At 42.7% G+C, this 18,714-nt stretch overlaps 1 protein-coding gene across 4 annotated transcripts in view; it reads right to left on the reverse strand.

The window, feature by feature from the left end:
* mob2a (MOB kinase activator 2a) overlaps window positions 1–18,714 on the reverse strand; it is a 58,410-nt gene that overhangs the window by 8,519 nt on the left and 31,177 nt on the right. Inside the window, exon 1 of one of the 4 annotated variants that reach the window (XM_061036520.1) lies at window positions 6,639–6,869. The exons of the other annotated variants lie outside the window; for them this stretch is intronic. Within the exon in view, the coding sequence (XP_060892503.1) occupies window positions 6,639–6,754 (116 nt within the window). The 5' untranslated portion in view covers window positions 6,755–6,869. Of the gene's footprint in view, window positions 1–6,638; window positions 6,870–18,714 lie in introns of those variants that run through there. 4 annotated transcript variants of the gene reach the window in all.

An 18,714-nucleotide genomic window follows, 5' to 3' on the forward strand; every position in this document is an offset into this window, starting at 1 on the left:
AATTGATCAGACGTTCCCTGTCCTGTTATGACCTTATTCTTACTAGAAAACTTTTTCATGGCTCTGCTGCCACTGTTTGGGTTTGTTTAAGAACAGGGTGTTTCAGTTTACTCCCAGAATTTATTGTGCGTTTGTTGACCCTCCGCTGGTCTTGCATTCACTCCTATCTCCAGCTCTCATCCCTCCTCTCTATACACCCTCTTTATAAACACTTACTCTGGACACACACACACACACACACCTTTATTCCTGATAGACATCGACTCTCAACTAATGAGGAGAGATTATCAACACTGTTTCTCACCTGCACTCTGGAAATGCTGCAGCTATCACTAGACTTAACAGGAGTAAGGGGATTACATCCACAGTCTGCATACAGGCATCATTTGATATAACTAGATTCAAGAGCAGGAGGGGAGAAAGGAATGAGAGGAGGAGGTGGATCGAAACAGACCCAGCTGATATCCATGGGAACTAATAAACACTTACAAAACATGACAGCACTGAGGAGCACGAGGCCTATTGGCCAGAGAGCACAGCGCTCAAAAACCCTCTGGAGTTTAATTCCCCCTCTCTCCAGGAAGCATTGCACTTCTTTCCAGCTCAGCAAACAAAGAGAGGCATGTCAACATGTGGATGAACACAGAGACTACAGCGCTTTACTTTGTAAATGTTTAAGTTCCCCCCCTTCTTTGCACGCCTGCTGTTGTCTGATTTAGCTGTCAGGAGAAATGCTGGGCTGTAAACTGCTTTGGAAAGATTTGAATAGACCAACACTTGCACACACACAAACACACAATGTTGCTCAGGTTCTCATTTGCTGGGTAAAGAGTCATTGAGGTATTCAGATCGTCCCGTCAGGCAGCTCCTCAGCGTGTTTTGGCCTCATTGAAAATCCAAGGACACTGCAGATTACACTCCTGGCTAATTATTAATGAGTGTCCACTTTCTGTTTCACCTCTTCTCTCGTTCTGCTCTCTTTTTCATGTTCCCTTTCGTGGTTGTTTTTTAACTTGTCTTTCTTGAGGCTTGTAGGCATTTCTTTTTGTGCTCTCCTCTGTAAGGCTGAATGCTCACCTGTCCAAACATTCTATTGTTCAGGGTTAGAACGAGCCTCAGGCATCCCTGCCCTCCTCTTTTCATCTCTTTCTGACCTATCCCTTCATCTTTCTGTCCCAACTATTAACCCGTCTCACCAGCTTCCCATTTACCTCACTCCATGACCTCTAACGTTTTAATTACTGTTGCTTCTAAAAATTCAGACTCCTTCTCATGCCTTTCTTATCACTGTCTGCTTCCTACTCCCCCTTGAAAAACAGCCCAACCCCCCCCCCCCCCCCCCTCTTTCCTGCTCATGAGGGTAGAGACAGATTCATGTGGTCCGTGTGGTTTTCTGCTCTGTGAGCTACATGTTCCATCATGTGAAAGAGCTTTACTCAAGGATGGAGCCTCATCCATAGATACCGTCAGCTCTCACAACTTTTCAAAGGCTTTGCTAAGCTGGATGTAGAAAAAAAAGGTTCGGCTCCTGTGAAGGTTCAAGTCAGTTCTTCAGCCCCCCCTCCCCTTCCTCTTTTCCCTTTGAAAACATTCTGTTTCACTGAGCTATTTCCTGCTTCTCTCCCTCATGTTCCATACAAACGCCTTCTCCGTTTTTTTGCAAACATTTGAGTGGAAAGGGAGGTGAAATTTTGGAGCCATTAGTTTATTTTTGGATAAAGAAAACTTCCTTCATGCCAGTACTCCTCCCTTCTTACGTACATAGCCCGACTTCACAACACACACACACTCACAGCTTTGTCTGTTCTTGGTAAAGTTCTCTCAGGCAAGTCTTTGCCATAAAAGGCAGCAGATGCCTCTTTCTCCTCACCAGATCAGGGCAGGCTAAAAGGCAGGAGTGGAGGGAATCTGAGGCCAGGGCCAGGCACATGTCTACATACTGGGGGATGGAGGGTGGAGGGGGGGGGCACCACAGCCTGCCTGGCACCAACATGAACCAGTTTAAGATACAGACTCACAATCCGGAAACCATGTTGGACTCCATGAAAAAACAAAAGTCTACAAAGGGCCATGGGAAAATCACGTGCGCACAACTCATGTCGTTTGAACTTTTCATGCAGGGTTGGAGGGTGTGAAGCAGGAAGTCAGGCGTGCTGGCGTTTATCTGCAATAAAGCACATTAAGGAAATAGGGTTGTATAGTTAGGTGACATGTAGGTCAGGGCTTCTGAGTTGAGGAGTGATTGGCCCGACATCTGCTCACCTCCCTCTGTTAGTCCCTCTCCTATCCCTTTCACTTTTTCCAGCAACACCACCTCCCCCGTCCCTTACGCGTCTTCACTGACCACCTTTCCTCATGTACACAACCACCAGCTGACACAGTTAATGCACAGAGACTTCTTCAACACACACGTCAGTGCCTGTGAAGCCTGCTCTCCCTTTTCACGACCGATCCAGCTGGTCACAACAGCTGCGTCACAAGTCTGATCCCAGCAGATTCCTCGAGAAAACCCAGAAGAAGAGGGCGCTGTCTTGTCTTAGCGTTTGTGTGTGTGTGTTTGTGACAGCACGTGTGTGTCCACACGTTTCAGTCTGGATTTAAGTGTGTCAAACATGCTTCTCTTTGGCCTCACCCTGGTGCACATGACAGCTGCTGTTTGTTAGCAGACTGTGTGAATACTGCTGAAAACAGAGCACGTATAATTTGAAAATAAAGTTTGTGAAAGAAAGGAGCACCTGGTTCAAATTAATCCCGGAATAACTGGAGGCCAAATTACAGAGCTATGCAGCAAAATTAGTTTAAGTTGTTGACTAAAATACAACTTGATATAAAAAAGCTCCCCTCTCCCACTATGCAACCCCTGTCGATGATCATCTCTGCACAAAACAAGCATCCAGTTATTCTGATATCTTGCTGTGACTTATAAAACCAGAGGACTTGGATTGTGTGTTTTATTGTTGCCCCTGCGATGGAATACACATTGACTCTGAAAGCTGTTAAACAAACCAATATAATGACTTTCCCTTTAAGCCTGCTGCTCCTGCCAAACCCCATATTACACAACTGTTGCTTGAATTGGCCCTTTGGATAGCACAGGAATCTAACTATTGGCATATGGATGCAGTTAATATGTGAGGATGAACAGCATTTGAAAGCCTCCGACAGAAAGAAGTCTACCAACTTCTTTTCGCACGACGCCTTTTGTCTCGGCTAAAAAGTTGCACTAGAACACTGCGCAAAGAGTAAAGCCGACGGCCAACCACCATGTACATTCTGCGCATGCGTGAGAGGCAATAACTCTCCATGCCAGCAGGTGGCGGTAGTGTGTAAATGTCATTACAAAAAGGGGAAACCGGAAGAGGACAAGGAAGAACGCGGATAAACAAACTGTTGTTGTGATACGAAAAGACAATTTTCTGACTGCTGTCGCTCAACACTCGTAATATTGGTACTTCTAATCGAGAATAATGTCTGAGAAAAAGTTGAAAATGCCACTGGCATTTTCAGCCCTTGGTCTTTTATTAGTGGAACAAGAATAGAAGAGGTGCTTCCATATTTCTTCTCGAGCATGGGCTCTCCTGGGTCGCTTAGCTGAACAGCCAATCAGAGAGATACCTACCCCCAACCGCGACGGCTCATGCCGATTCAACAGAGCAGATCAAATCATAGATATCTTAACTACAGGACAATTTCTTTAAAGAACATGAAGATGCACTCCTAGGTGCAAATACGTGCTTTTCTTTTCACCACGTGACTCAAATTCAGAACTCTAAACAATCTGTGTGCTTGTGATAAGGATAGTTGAGATAAACACCACACAACAATCAGAGGTCTTCTTCCCGGGAAAATCAAAGACTTCTAACAAACCTGACAGTCAAACAAACACCTGATAGGTCAGGGGAAAAGAATCGATCAGAAGTCAGGCGGTTGCAACAGCCTTTGTGACCTGATTGTGGGATCCACATTGCTTAGAAAAACCAGATGAAACATCAATAGCAACAAGACACTGCTCCAATCTGAGCCGATAAGACTGAAAATGAGTGAATGAACTCTGCTGTTTTGTAAAAAAGAGCAGCTTTCGTCAGGATGATGGGCTTTTTCTCCCTGCCTGGCCTCCTGGTCTATTTCAGGATTCAAATTGAAAAGACTGAACTGCTCTTTTCCCCGAAAAACCTCAGACAGAGGAGAGTAGGCAGCCCGAGCACAGCAGAGCTAAACCACGGCGGCCATTATGAGGCTAAAAAGAGATATCTTTAAGGAAGGACTACACCAGAGGCTCAGTTTGCTGTGCCTCTGGCAGGCTACTGCTCTGTTAAAGTTGCCCTTAGAGTTTTATGTGTAGCTTTGAAATGAGCACAGAAGCACACATGCTTATGAGTTTAGGTTCTGGATAGGAGAGATAAGACAGCAACAACAACAAAGAAGGCCCAGCTGCCACCTCTTAATCAGGAGCATCACCAGGGGTGTCAGCAGCACTGTAAATCACTACATGAGAATTGTAGCCAGGGTGCAGGCCTTAACATGTGCACACACACACACACACACACACACACACACACACACACACACACACACACACACACACACACACACACACACACACACACACACACACACACACACACACACACACACACACACACACACACACACACACACAGCACAGCCCTGGCTATGTCCTCTTCCCCTGCTCATTCTGTTCTTAATCCCATTCAGTGGCTCTCAGGCCTGCAGAGTATGCAAGGACCCCCTGCCAGCAAAAAATGGAGCCTCATCAACATCACAACGCACGTGTGACAGGAAAGAGGGGGCACTGCTTGAGATAAGAACGAGCTCTTAGCAATGTTACCTGAAAGGCTACTTAACACAAAGAGAAGTGTGTGTGTGTATGTGGGAGGAGTAATTATCCAAGACTCTAGTATAAGTGAGAAAAAGTCTTCTTGGAGATAGGAGTTTGGATTACACCACTCTGACATACCTGGATGGTTCAAAACTATCTTTTCTGGTCTGCATTAGCTGCATCCAAGCCAGGAGCATTCAACCATTCACTGTAGGGTGAAACTGGTTAAATGTGGAGCTATAAACAGGTCTACCGTGTACCCTCTAACTCCTCATAAAACCCCAAACTATGCATCCTTGTTAACTTTGATGAAGTGGTTTTGTTCGGTTTTTCCTCAAGACGTCACATTTCATGGAAACCCCCTTTTTGTCCCTCCCCGGCAGAACCACTAAAAGGTGTATTTACTTGTAAGCATCTGCATTCTAAAGCAAAGCTGTCGATTTCCAAGTTAAAGAGGTGCAGCAGAACGTGTCTGTACCTGTCACAGATCTTGCAACAGACATAACAGCATACTGTACATAACACTCACTGCTAGGGCCATTCCATCTCGCTAACAATCTGTTAAAGGAAGATGGTGGGTTTTCTTTCTCCTCACTATCACCCTCCACATCTGAACAGACAACAGATTTGGAGGCATGTGCCCCTTGGGGATGCTGTGTGAAAACACACCTGTCCCAGGACTTGAAAGGTAAGAGGAAACTTAAAGCATTAACAGGACACCCGTCCCCCGGAGGAACACACTCATAATGACTACATGTCTTCAACGCATGACAGAGACTTGAGTAAATACTCACATGTAAACTGGGTTAACATTTAACTTTTTCCTCACACAAACGCACAATTTACACTCTTTTAAGGGCCATGCATGAAGGTTGCTTGCATGCTTGAAATCTCAGGTCTTCTTAGTCATAACATGGGGATAACTGATAGAGTACATTTTTACCTTTAAAAGAATTAGGTTCAAATGCTTTCCATTCATATGAAAGAAAAAAAAACAGTGTGCTATTGGTTTATGTAGAAAATGAATAAAAAGCCATTAAAATACATGTACTTTTAGTTAGCTAGTTTAAAAGTGTGTGTTAATGTCCAGGTGATCATGATGATACAGTGTAAATTGGTTGTTCAGAGATATGGAGTAGCATTAAAAGGCGTGCAGGTGATTTGAATGAATTTCCTCTTTCATTTGTCTTGGCTAAAACGTTAACAGGCGTCCTAAATAATTTATTAGACTGAGAAGACAGTGTCACATTTCTCTTGCTCTTGTTGAGTATTGTTACTGAGAGCAGCAGCAGGAGGAATGAGGCACACTGAGTACACGTCGTCTATCACCACCGGACTGTGAATTACTGTGACCCCGAACCAGAGGGTCCTAATACTTGTGTAATTACTTCTGAGAGAAGATTACATCAAGTCAAGGTATAGGGAGGAAACAAACAGATTTCATCGTAGGCTGATAACTTAGCCTATTTTTCCATTTGTTTTGGTGAAATGTCGAGAGTAGGACGTGGCTTTATGTTTCAAAATGATTCGACGTTTATAGAAATGTAATAAAACAGCAGATAGATTAAATAAACCGAAATAAAATGGTTAATGTATTAGCCTACTAATTTGTAGGTAGCCTAACGAGGTGGCAGAGCACTGCGGAGAAAGCAGCTGTATACGACAAATTAAAGTAGGCTACACAATATCAACTCTGACTAGGCGACACGTTTCTCGAAGCTTCGTGAAAGAAGAAAAAAGACCCAAACACAGCACTATATAAGCGGACACCTCTCAGTAAAGTTAATGGAAGTTTTACCTTAGTACTTTTCCGACTGCCTGAAGCACCATTTTGCAACTTAGTCCGTTTTTGGAGTTTCTCTGAGAGTGCATGTCAGTCTTTTCTCCAGAAAAGGAGCAATAATCTCCAACCATACTTTAAAACATCAAGAGATTAAGTCAGAATATCTTCTCGTCAGATTATTCAGATGTCTTCTCTGCGACCCACACAAGAGTTTGATCTTTCTGTATAGCTCTGAACCACTGCACAGCGAAAAGAAAACTTAGTGGGGATTTTAAGGGGCCGTCCTACTCGGTCCGCTCTGGTCCAATCAGTGAAGAGAACAGAAGGATGTGTGGGCGGGATGTGGTGACGTCAAAGTCTGCCCATGTGGATGTGGTTTGAATGTCTCCCTGAAGTGTAGTTACAATGTAGCAACAGGTGGCCAGCTCATAACGGAGGACTACAAGGAAATAAAAAGGTGTTGCTTGTATTAACCTGTTCTGGCAAATAAAATATAGCAAGTCCTTTTTAAAGTAAAAACAGAAGGCATATATTTTAAAGCAAAATAGCTTATAGCTATACCTTTACTGATTAATAACAAATGATGGATAATAATTTTGTGGTCCTTATAACTCTCCATTCTCAGAAAAAATCAGCAACTTATATGAACTAAATGCCTATTTATTTATTTGTTGTTAAAATACATGCTCATCACTTAATATGGTTAAAAGCTCCGGCAAAAAAAAAAAAAAAAATCATTAAGATATTGTCTGATATTTAGCATTGAGATACAGGGTTGTTTTTACCCTTATTTTTGCAATATTTATTTTTACTTTCTGAATTGCTTAAGTGTGCTAGAGCTGGCAAGAAAGTTCAGTTTTAAGTTTTGTCCTTTGAACAGATGTCATCCATTAAAAAACAATTAAAGAGATGGTAAATGTTTACAGTAAGAAGCAGGCAAACAAACAAATGGTTAACAGCAGATACAAGTCTAAAGTTTAGCCTATGTTGGACTCTCTGGAACTAGTGCAGGGTTATCCAATCTTGAATGAAGGCACTTTGGGGCAACATTCCTGCTGCTGATTGTGAACTTCACCTGGAGTTTAACTATGGCAGGCAGGCAGCAGTCAGGCATGTTCAAACACGTCAAAGCTTCAGAGCCAATGAGGGAATGAAACAAAGTATGTTTGAGAGTCAAAGGCAAATGCGTTTGAAGAGGTCTGTCTGCCTCTGGGTCTAAAGCTGTTTCTACTACAACCAAGTTTTGTCAGTTAAACTCCATTTGGCTGTTTTTCACGAAGCGTAGGCTATTCGTTTCCTTTTTTAGTTCAGTGCCACACTGAATTATTATAACAGGCTGTTTTACCTGGGCACACGTGTAAGATCATTTCATTAGCACCACCGTCGACCAAACTTAAAATATTACCAGGTAACTATTTTCTAAGATTTTCATGTCATGTCACTGTATTTGACCATCTTTTTATTTAATATAATATAATTTCACATATAATGTACTTAGATTTGTCAGCCAGTAATCTAATAGTATTAGGCAAGGCAAGTTTATTTATATGCACATTTCAACAACAAGGCAATTCAAAGTGCGTAGCACTAGCAGCCTGACAAGCAATTACCAGAGCCCTGCTGACGGGTATCAGAGAGACACTGAACTTATGTTATAACTAGTTTGAACCTCTTCTGAACCTGATGGACTCTGAGGGGGGAGGTCTACTTGTTCATAACAGTTATTTTAGACTTTTAAAATATGGAAATGATTTAAAGAACGAGATGATGTATAATCTAATTAAATTGTCAGAGAGCTAAGGCATAAACATAAATGTGAGCCAAAGGAAATGAACACTTCCTATTTGGAGTCAAGCAGCTCATGAGAAGATTACTACTTGTGTTGAGGAACTATCATTTCCTCGCTCTTCTTCCCTCTAATCATCGCCTCCTAACAAACATCCTCTCTCAGTCTCTCTTCACACATTTCTCCTCCCTGTCTTGGTTTGGGTTTTCCTCTCCTCTCCCTACCATTGTCTTCCCTTCTCTTCCACTCCTCTGTTATTCCTCTACGTCTCCTCAGACGGAACTTGTGGTGCCATGCCGGAGCTGCAGATGTGAGAACAAATCCAGAAGCTGGCTGCTGCAGAACAAACACACTCAAAGACCCACACTAATCTGTGGCATCTGTGGAGCTATGTACACTTCTTGTATGTTTGGTGCAAGTAGCTGAGGTCGGGGAAGATAAAAGATAAAATGTTATAGGAAGACTCTATGTGTGTGTGTCACTGTGGACCCACTGAGGCACCGCTTGGTTTTGTTTTAAGGCCTCTATGATCTGAAAGATTCAAAAAGGGACGGAAAGACTGCAGCCCGCACCAACAATCAGTTCTTATATTCCGCCTATAGATTTTCTGGTAATCTGGCAAATTGTCTCTACAGCAGGTTGTCGTCAGTCCCCATTTGTTCAGATCTGCCTCTGTGTGAGATCACATGAGATCTTAGGAACGTAGGTTGCTCCCTTAAGCACACATGATAATCTCTAAATGATCTTGTAGTATGTCATGTACAATCATCTTCATAACTTGTCTATTGTTTATATCTGAGATCAAACAATATTACTCATGGTGTTAAATCTTAAGTTTCTCCTAATGTGTTTGATGCGATCAGATTTAAAATCAGTTAGGATTTTTAAATCCCTGTATTCTGTGTGCACATCGGACTGAAGTTTGGTGGGTGGGAGCTGTGTGAAACAGGGGCCCAATCAGTGACTACTGCTGTGGCAGCAGGAGAGGTGAGGGTCGAGGGTGGGGGTGGGGGTGGAGGTGGGGGGTATGAACAGTGCACTGACTTTCCCTAGGTTCTAAAATTAGCATCGGCCTGCCTGGCCCATAAAGAAAACAGAGAGCAGTGCACAGAGAGAGAGGGTGGGAGGGAGGAGGGGGGATGCCATGTAAGTATGAGAGAGTGTGCATGAGTGCTCACAAATGAACGAGCAGCTTAATCAGTTATTAGGCAGGTGAGGGATGTAACAAGGTGTGGGGTTTATGATGGTGGGGTTAATTGTTGTGTTAATTACAGCCAAAAATAAACATTAATGACTGGCTACAGTAACTCTCAGTTTTTTTCAGAAAGCTTCTATTTTTTAAAATATGTTATGTCTGTTTTTACCTTAAATATTTGAAAATGTTTGCTTAAGTTATAAAAACAATAATTTTGTAGAAACACTTGGACAACATGTTATAAAAACTAATGTTGGTGTTTTCAGTCAGAAACTAGATTAGAAAAGTCTTTCATCACAATAAATAGCAAACTATATCATTAACATGATTTGTCAATGTGTAAGATTGTAGTTATAGCGGATACATGAAGGCTCATGTGCTATTTGGGACCACCAAAGAAAAAGCGGTTTGCTGCTGTAATGGAAATCTTGTGCTCAGGGAACTTTCCATTAATTTACTTCGATCTATTGGATCCGTGCGGCCACTGAAAATAGAAGACATCCATTCAAGATCACTGGTGCTTGGCCGGGGGCCGGGGGCTCTACATTCTCTAGAGTGTTCGAGTGGATAAAGTGCTTCATTGAATCAGGGGTGAAAGTTAAAGAGCAACTGACTTTTAACTTAACATGTCCATTTCTTAGCTCTAACAGGTAATAAGTAGTCACACCTGCAGTTTGTGGTGTCATGTGAGCTGAAGGTTAACAGAGCAGGTGTAGAAGGCAACGGTGCGGCACGGGTCGTACCGTCTTACGCAACGCCTGACGTGGATGGAAACCAACGGCTGAATTCCTTTGTCTGGCAGACAGAGGTTTACTCTTTCTTCAGCCAACGTCACAGCCACCTTCTCTGCTATTGCGCAGACAAGACATGGCTTCACGCGTCCACCACCTGCCCCCAGAAAAAAACAGATGTGGCTGCATCTCGCACTACGTATATATCCAAACAGCCAACTTGATTCATTTGAAAGTGAGTGCCTGAGGTTGCATTTTAAACTTTCAAGAGTTACATAAAGTGCAGCTTCTATTTAACTATACGAGCTGTGATATACATAAAAATGAGTACCTTCAGATTAGATTAATATTCCACACTGTGTACATCCCCTGAGTGTACAGCTTGTAGCCTGTCTTTTATCAGCAGTAACAAGCTGCTCTAAGTGTGCTAACCTCATCAAAAGACAACCACCCAGGAGATACAGACAGCAGAGGCCCAGATTTCATTTTAAAACCAGTCACTTATTAGACAGAAGAGAAGACATGAAGGCAGCTTATGGAAACACGCTGACGTCAGTGCTGCATGTGACACACGCATGAGTTAATGTGAACAACAAAGAAATAACAGTAAGCATGATAACATAACACAGAAATGTGAGAGAAAAGAACTAAGGAAAAATGTGAGTAATTCCAATCATCACAGCAGTTAACGTAATAATGCCTATAGGAGGCGGTCCTGTGATGAAAGAAATATGGAAAATTGGTTTGTTGAAGAGCAAGTTTTAACAGTCGACTGATACATAAATGAGGGACTGAATGAAGAAAAAGCTGAGTTGGACATTTTGGTGTGTTCGCTCTCCTCACTGCAGAGAAGAGGTAGATAGCTGGCCTGACAGGTTGGGTCTGAAAGTCAGCGGACATTCCACCTTTTTGAGACAAAGAAAACACTGATTCCAGGCCAGCGGCTGATGAGTCACAACCACAGCAGATACGCCTTAGGGCCTGGAAACAGCCCAGTCCGGGCCCTATGAAAGCAGATCTCGAGCCAATCATAGCTGGAGTCAAAATGATAGACAGGTTGGGCCACCAATCGTGTTAAAACCCCAAATGAATGAATAAAAATCAGAGCAGGTCCAAGTTGCAATGTAAGACCTCCAGTTTGCAATGCGTTCTGGGATTGTGGGAGTGCTGCGGTGTGTTTAGGTAAGGTCTTAGTCAGTGAAAACAGCTCAGACTGAAGGTCTTTGTGGCAAGAGGGGTTTCTATAGGCTTGGATAAAGGTCAGCAAGGCCGGGAGAGACTGCATGCACTGAACCCAGCGACCCAACCTGCAATACTGACTGTCATTATGGGACAAAAAGAGCGCTGTTTGTGCTAACAACGCAGGAAAAATATCAACACAAACTGCATTAAAGTCCCTATGAAGTGAAAAATGCATTTTCCCAGTTTTAATCCAGTATTCCTGTTTTAAATGTTCATTTATCTGTCTAATATATTTCAATAAAGAATTAACAGAGTATTTTTACATCAACATAACAGTTTTTTCTCTTCCTTTAAACTTTTCAAATGTCTGATGATTCATCCTACACTCTAGGACACTTACTAATTTTTGACCAATCAAAAAGCTTTATCGAAGCTAACGGTCCAATCAACTTCACCCCGACGTCATGTCCCCCCTTCTATCTTGTGATTGGTTCTATCCTGTTTCAGTAGGAAATACATCAAGACAGGGCAGTTGGATTCTCTGAAGGGGACTTTCAAGGCTAAAAAAAAACATCCAATCAGGGTCTCAGAATCAACTTTTGTACCTGCATTAAAAACTTGACAGTGTGCAATTCATGCAATACTGAACTTGTGTTACTGCAGTTTGTATGTATGTGCATCTGCAGAAACAAACCTGAGCCAACACACTTAGCGATTCCTGGCTGCACTTTATAGCTTTTTCATTTTGATCTATTTTAACATGTGTTACTAGGTGTTTAGCAGGTGTTTTGTTTTTAAACAAAACACTGCATTTTAGTTTTCTTATTAATGTATCAGGCTCTTTCAGTGTGGACCAGCTCTTATTCATTTTTTCTTCCTTTCCACCTTTAAGGCCTTGAAGTCCTCTAATTCTCTCTTGTTGCATGTGACTTCTTTTCCTCCCTGGCTCCATCTCTCCTTTGCTCTGCATTCCTGTTGGGGAAGGGCTGCATGCAAAGACATGCCATCGCTCTGTGCACACACAACCTGGCTAAACAAAGGAGAGAAGAAGAGAGCTGACGAGGACGAGCAAAACATGAAGAGGTGAGCAAAAAGGAGGTCAAGAGCAGAGTCTAAGAAACACAGCTTTCTGTTTGGTTTGACTTGACTTCTTGTTTGGGAGGTAGTCGTGTTCACTTCATGAGCAAACATATGAGGGTGTGACTTCATGCTCCATTTAACAGCAGCAATGACATTCACACACAAAAATACTTTACTGTCTGTTTGCCAAATCATTCAGAATCCATTTACACGTCAGGTTAGTTTGGAAACTGTTTCTGCATATTTTCATGCAGTGGAGAGAATTTCTGAAGGAAGTTTGCAAATGAGAAAGCCTAGTCAGGCCATGTTGTGACTGGTTTATGACTGAAGGAAGAGAGGGATTTAGCGAGATGGAGGACAGGAGATGAGACATACCAGACTTGTGTTGTTTATGGATCACCAACTCCATGAATACTGCCTGGATAGAACACTATCATATCAGCACCAATGGGCCAGAAATTGAATATGAAGGGGAGAAAGGGATGAAAGAGGAGATCGCAATGGATCCGATGGAAAAAGGTGAGAAAGAGAAAAGTAAGGATTATAGTCAAGTAAAAGGGATGCAGAGAGAGCGTAGTGGGTAGTGGCAAGGAAAAAAATGAGAGCGAAAGAAGAGTAAACGAGAGTAATAACTGAAGATGAAGGAGAGCAGTGTGGGAGGCTGTCTCAGCATGCCCTCGCCGCCTGCTGCACTCCTCCTTACATTCCTTAGCTGGGGAGAGTCACCATCCATCCCATAATATGCCACCTGGGCAGCAATAACACCTGTCTGTCTAGTGTAAAATCACACAGACAAACAAACCAGACGTGCACATGAGCGCCAAGAGGCTCAAGTGCAAGGTCACCTGAGATATAATGTCTGGCGACCTGACAGAAGTGACATGTTGAGAGACCAGCGAATGGGGGGGGGCAGGTGAAGTGGATGTCCTCCTGAATAACAGGAGCACAGAGCACGAGCAGAGAGTGACTGTGTCCTCAAGGTGGGAATGGATGCAGTCACTCGATCAAATGTCACAGACAAGTGTGTGTATATTGACTATATATATATATATATATATATATATTCTACTATAGTTCAATGTAAAATGATCAAAAAGCAATTAGGGCAAGTGCATTATTCATGTCACAAATGTCTGTGAGGTAAAGAACATCATAAATTTCACATTGCCTTGATTTACAGATATTTTAGCAAAATGAGTATTGTTTTAATTCATTTTTTTGGAATATGGAAAGGGTGAACAATTAACAGACTTAACCAATAATTTAAAAAAACTGTGATCACATGATCCTCATCAGCAGATGCACGTTAAAGACTTCTCGTTAATGTCACTTCAAAGTGATGTCTATCATCACGTATGAGTTTTTATACTTGCACATCGTGTGTTTGTGGTTTCATGTGTTTTGCCTCGTGCAGTGCTGGAGGAAACACAAAAGGTTCCCGCAGCCCACTCTTCTTCCCAGAACTGTAATAAACTTCAAAAAAGGAAAAAGAACGCAGCTTTCCAATGAAAGTTATGATAACCTTGGCACTAAGGCAAAGACACACAACTACACACACACAACTACACACACACACACACACACACACACACACACACACACACACACACAGCAGATAAAATACAGAACATTTCTGAACCAAACCCAAACATTACCTTCACATTACAGCTTGTATGGAACAGGACAAAACACAACAGAGTGTAAGGCCTGTGAAAGAGGAACATTCCCACGCACACACACACACACACACACACACAGTCAATTAAGCTGAGAGAGCAACACTGCCACCCGCTGGCATAAAACATACATTTCTCACATCAGGTAACTACTCTATCACATCACTACTGTACAAACCTATAGAGCAGCAACCAGATACTAGAAAGAAGTTGAAGACAGCTTTTTTTTTTGCATTAAAGTGAGAGAAAACGTGAGAGGACAGAGAGCTACATCATCACTTACTGTACCCAGCCTTAGAAAAGGTCTCTAACTGCAGACTTTCTGATTCTTACACAGCCTCACAGCTAGACTAACTTTTCCATTCCTGGTTTTATAATAAGGGTGTGGACACGTGTGTGTGTGCGATTTGAAACCCAGATGCTTTAGAAGCCAGCATCGCCAGATTGTAGAACTTAATAAGTTACTTTCAACTTAAAAAGTGGCTGAGTAACAAAAAGAGCATAAAGAGAAAACAACGTGTGAAAAAAAATCGAGATATAGATAAAAAGAAGTGCAGCTGGTATTCAGAAACAAGTGAGCGAGGGGAGGTCAAGAACGTAAAGAAGAGGTTAATGGAGAGCTGCGGTCAAACATCTGCTACTGTTTGCTCAGCAGTACAAGAAGTAGTCTGTGTGTGTGTGTGTGTGTGTGTGTGTGTGTGTGTGTGTGTGTGTGTGTGTGTGTGTGTGTGTGTGTGTGGAATAAGGTGAAGTCGACAGGATAGAGGAGAAAGGCCACCATGGCATACATATAGGGTAGAGCTGTGTTTGCACAGAGTGTGTGTGTGTGTGTGTGTGTGTGTGTGTGTGTGGTAAGATGTGGCTTAATGGTGAACAGAGCTCCCCTTTCATGGTCTGAAAAAGAAAAACACAAAAATAAAAAACAACAAAATGATGGAGAAATGCCAGTTAAATATTTTCAAGTCTGTATGGGATGAAGGAGCTCTAAGTTACAGCAGCAAAAAGAGATAAGAGTACAGCAGCTGTATATTAGAATCATCTAACTCTCCATAAAACAGGCAACAGCACAGTTGTGCTGCAAAGGCTACTAGAAGATGGGACATCAAAAAAGCAAACAGAGACAGAACTGTGGAGACTGTTGTTGGTGAGTGTATACAGCAAATGAAGCAGACATAAAAAGGAGGGTGTGGGGTTCATGCTAACAGTTTGGGTGGCTCAGTTTTCTGCTCTGAGGCTTTGCATGCCAGCCCTGATCCAGCTCATTAACTCCTAAGTGAGGCCATTTAGTCACAGATTTCCTAATGAGGGGAATGTGGATGTAACCAATAGCGCTTTCCAGAAATCACGCACACATGAATACAGATATAATCGTACAGAACGTCCTTTAAGTTGAGCAATTAGTTCTGATGGATCTGACAATTTACCAAACGGCACTACATGGGGGAATGAGAGACTGATTGATGTGGAGCAGACATATTTCATCGCCGCCTGAGCGACTGCGTCGACATGTCCCACATATCACTGTCTGACTCCAGCAGAGCGTAAGCGATGAAATGAGGCAACTACAGAATGTGAACAATGTTTAAAATCTGTATTACATAAAGGCAGGTATGTGGCAGCGTCAGCCAATCTGAATCATGATCAAAGAAGGCAGAAATGATGGTTTAACACCAGCTGAGAAGATCTACACGCTGCCTTAAGAGAACAAGTGAAATCACATCAGTCCACTATCCACACGTAACCTGGTCAGCAGGTCGGCATGCTCTCAGCCTGTGAGACACAAACAATAACAAACAGAGGTGAGAGATGAAAGGTTTCCCAGGAGAAAGGTCTCCATTTCCTGCATCAGCAGACCAAGCTGTGCTCCATCAAACTGTCTGGTATGTGAGCATACAGAAATGTTGCGTTTGATTTTGTTATTTTGTCTGAACCGATGCTGTTTGACCCCCTGAGAACATGAATGAACTGACCAGGTCAGAAATGTCCGGGCTGGAGCTTGTGACTAAACAAGTAGTACAGGTTTAAGTTTTAATGCTGTTTGTATCTTAAGCTGCTGAGTTTCATGTTGAGTTTATTGTATAAAAAAGGACCAACTTTTATCTGTTCATCTGAGTCGTGTCTTTCTCTTAGTTAAGTTTGCAATACAGATATTTTCAGAATCCATAAATCAATGAATTCTTTAGTTAATAAAAGGTCAAACGGTTGCGAAACACTCTCATAAGAATTTCTCAGAGCCTTAAGTCATGACTTCAAGTTGCTACTTTTGTCAAAGCAACAGTCCAAAATCCACAATCCGACTATTTCCATGAAGAAAATGAAAAAAAGAGCTAAAAATCCTCACATGTAAGAGGCTGAAATCAGCATATGTTTGGTATTTTTGCTTAGAAAATAATCACAAGATTGATTCAGTGAGAAAGCAATTCAGTCTCTTCTGACTGATAATGAATCTATTTATTGCTGTTATAGTTAGTACAACCTTTCTCAGAATTTGTACGATAATTATTCATCTCTTTGACACCCCCCCCCCCCCCCCCCCCCACACACACACACACAAAACTAATTAGTGCTGCTTAGTGCTTCCGAATACTGAGTAGGCTATCAAAGCTCTCAAGATATTCACATACTTTATCTAAAATGGCCATTTTGTTATATTCAAATAGTTTTGACTCGGGATGTGGCCACAAAAACAGTCAAAAAAGTTGAAAGTCTACCAGAAAATCCTAACAATAACAGTAAGAAAACACAATGGAAATAAATGAACCTCCTGTCCCGATGACTAGACGAGATCTGACCATCATCTGATAACAGAGGAAACTCTGCTCCATTGTGTCAGTTTGATTAACACTGAGGAGATGAAGGCTCAGGAAGTGCTCACGCCCCAGTTTGGGCAAAGAAAGAGGTGAAGAAAAAGCATGTGACTGAAGCAGGCTGACAGGTAAACAAAGTCAAAATCCAGATTATGGAAACATGAGTTTGAGTTTAACCGCGATCATTAATGTGTGTGTGTGTGTGTGTGTGTGTGTGTGTGTGTGTGTGTGTGTGTGTGTGTGTGCGTACAACAACACCTCTTCTCTCAACAGAGGAAGTCTGCTCTGAGGAAATAAAAATGATTAAATCACCGCCTCTTATTGTGTTCCTCCCAAAAACAACAACAGCGATGCCAACAACAGCAATGCAAGGGGTAGTGATGGTCAGCCCACAGTCGGTCCCACAGAAAAAACAGACAGAGAGCGTTTGGCAGAGGTTAAAAGCCGAGCAGCGTCGTGAGGTAAGACAAGGCGACGATGTCACATGTTTGTGCTCCGAAGCCACAACAGTGGACAGGAAAGGGGCGTAGAAGAGAGAGAGAGGGTGGAGAGCATGGACACAAAGGGGGAAAAAAGCAGCAAATGTAATGGAAATTCCTTGACAAAGCCATGAATGTTTTGCTCCCTTGAGGGATTGCTGAGATGACAGTGAAACCACAGCGAAGGCTCTGCCCTTTGTCAGTGACTGGCATCGAGGAAATATGAGAGCATGTCCTGTGGCGGTGTGCTGAGGGGGCAAAAAGAGAGCACAAACACATGTACACAGGGGAAACAGTACTATTAAGTAACTATTTCTCTCTATTTTTACTACTTACCAACATATATGCTACTAAACAACAGGCATGCCTGTCGCCCACAGATGGCGTAATAATGAGCAAGGGAAGGATGTGGGCGGAGGCAGCTGTTGTCAGAATGGGAGAATAAAAGAGAGACGCATAGAAAGGAGACACAAGAGAGGTCAAATCAATAGATGTCCTTGGAGCAGCAGGAGCAGGGAGGTGTGTGTGTGTGTGTGTGTGTGTGTGTGTGTGTGCTGCTCCACCACTGCAGCAGCACTCCAACACTCTACTGACAGAGCTAATATTCATGATCTCCTCGACCCTCAACCAATGAGCGATATCCTTCAGTAAACGATGAGCAATGTAATCAGATTCTTTTATGAGCAGATGAGATCAGCAGTGTTCGTCACTGTGAGGCTGTGTGTGTGTGTGTGTGTGTGTGTGTGTGTGTGCGTCTTCTCACTAGGGGACTCAGGTGTAAACAAGCCTCTGACTGGCTGGAGTTAGAAGACTAACTGTCTCCCACCTGGGGAGGAGATGAGCTTATGTGGTGACATCATCTTTCCTTAAGGGGGATGGGGAGGATGTGCACATCTGTCTGCAGCACACAAGACTAAACACAGTAACTAAAGTTCTGCCATAAATCAGAGCTCCAGTGAAGCAAAAGGGTATTTAAGGTGAGTCCATGTTTGGCCCGGAGCCTCTGAGTTCACTAATAAATGGTACGGACGTCACTTCAGAACATGCTGGAGTCAGCACTCTGCAGCATCCCTGCTCGCTCCGGTGCAGCCTCCTCCTCAGCTACTCTTTGATTAAATGTGTGCTCACAAGGAGTTTAATGTGTGTGTGTGTGTG

Source organism: Labrus mixtus, chromosome 4 (assembly GCF_963584025.1).
Source record: "Labrus mixtus chromosome 4, fLabMix1.1, whole genome shotgun sequence".
Lineage (NCBI taxonomy): Eukaryota > Metazoa > Chordata > Actinopteri > Labriformes > Labridae > Labrus > Labrus mixtus.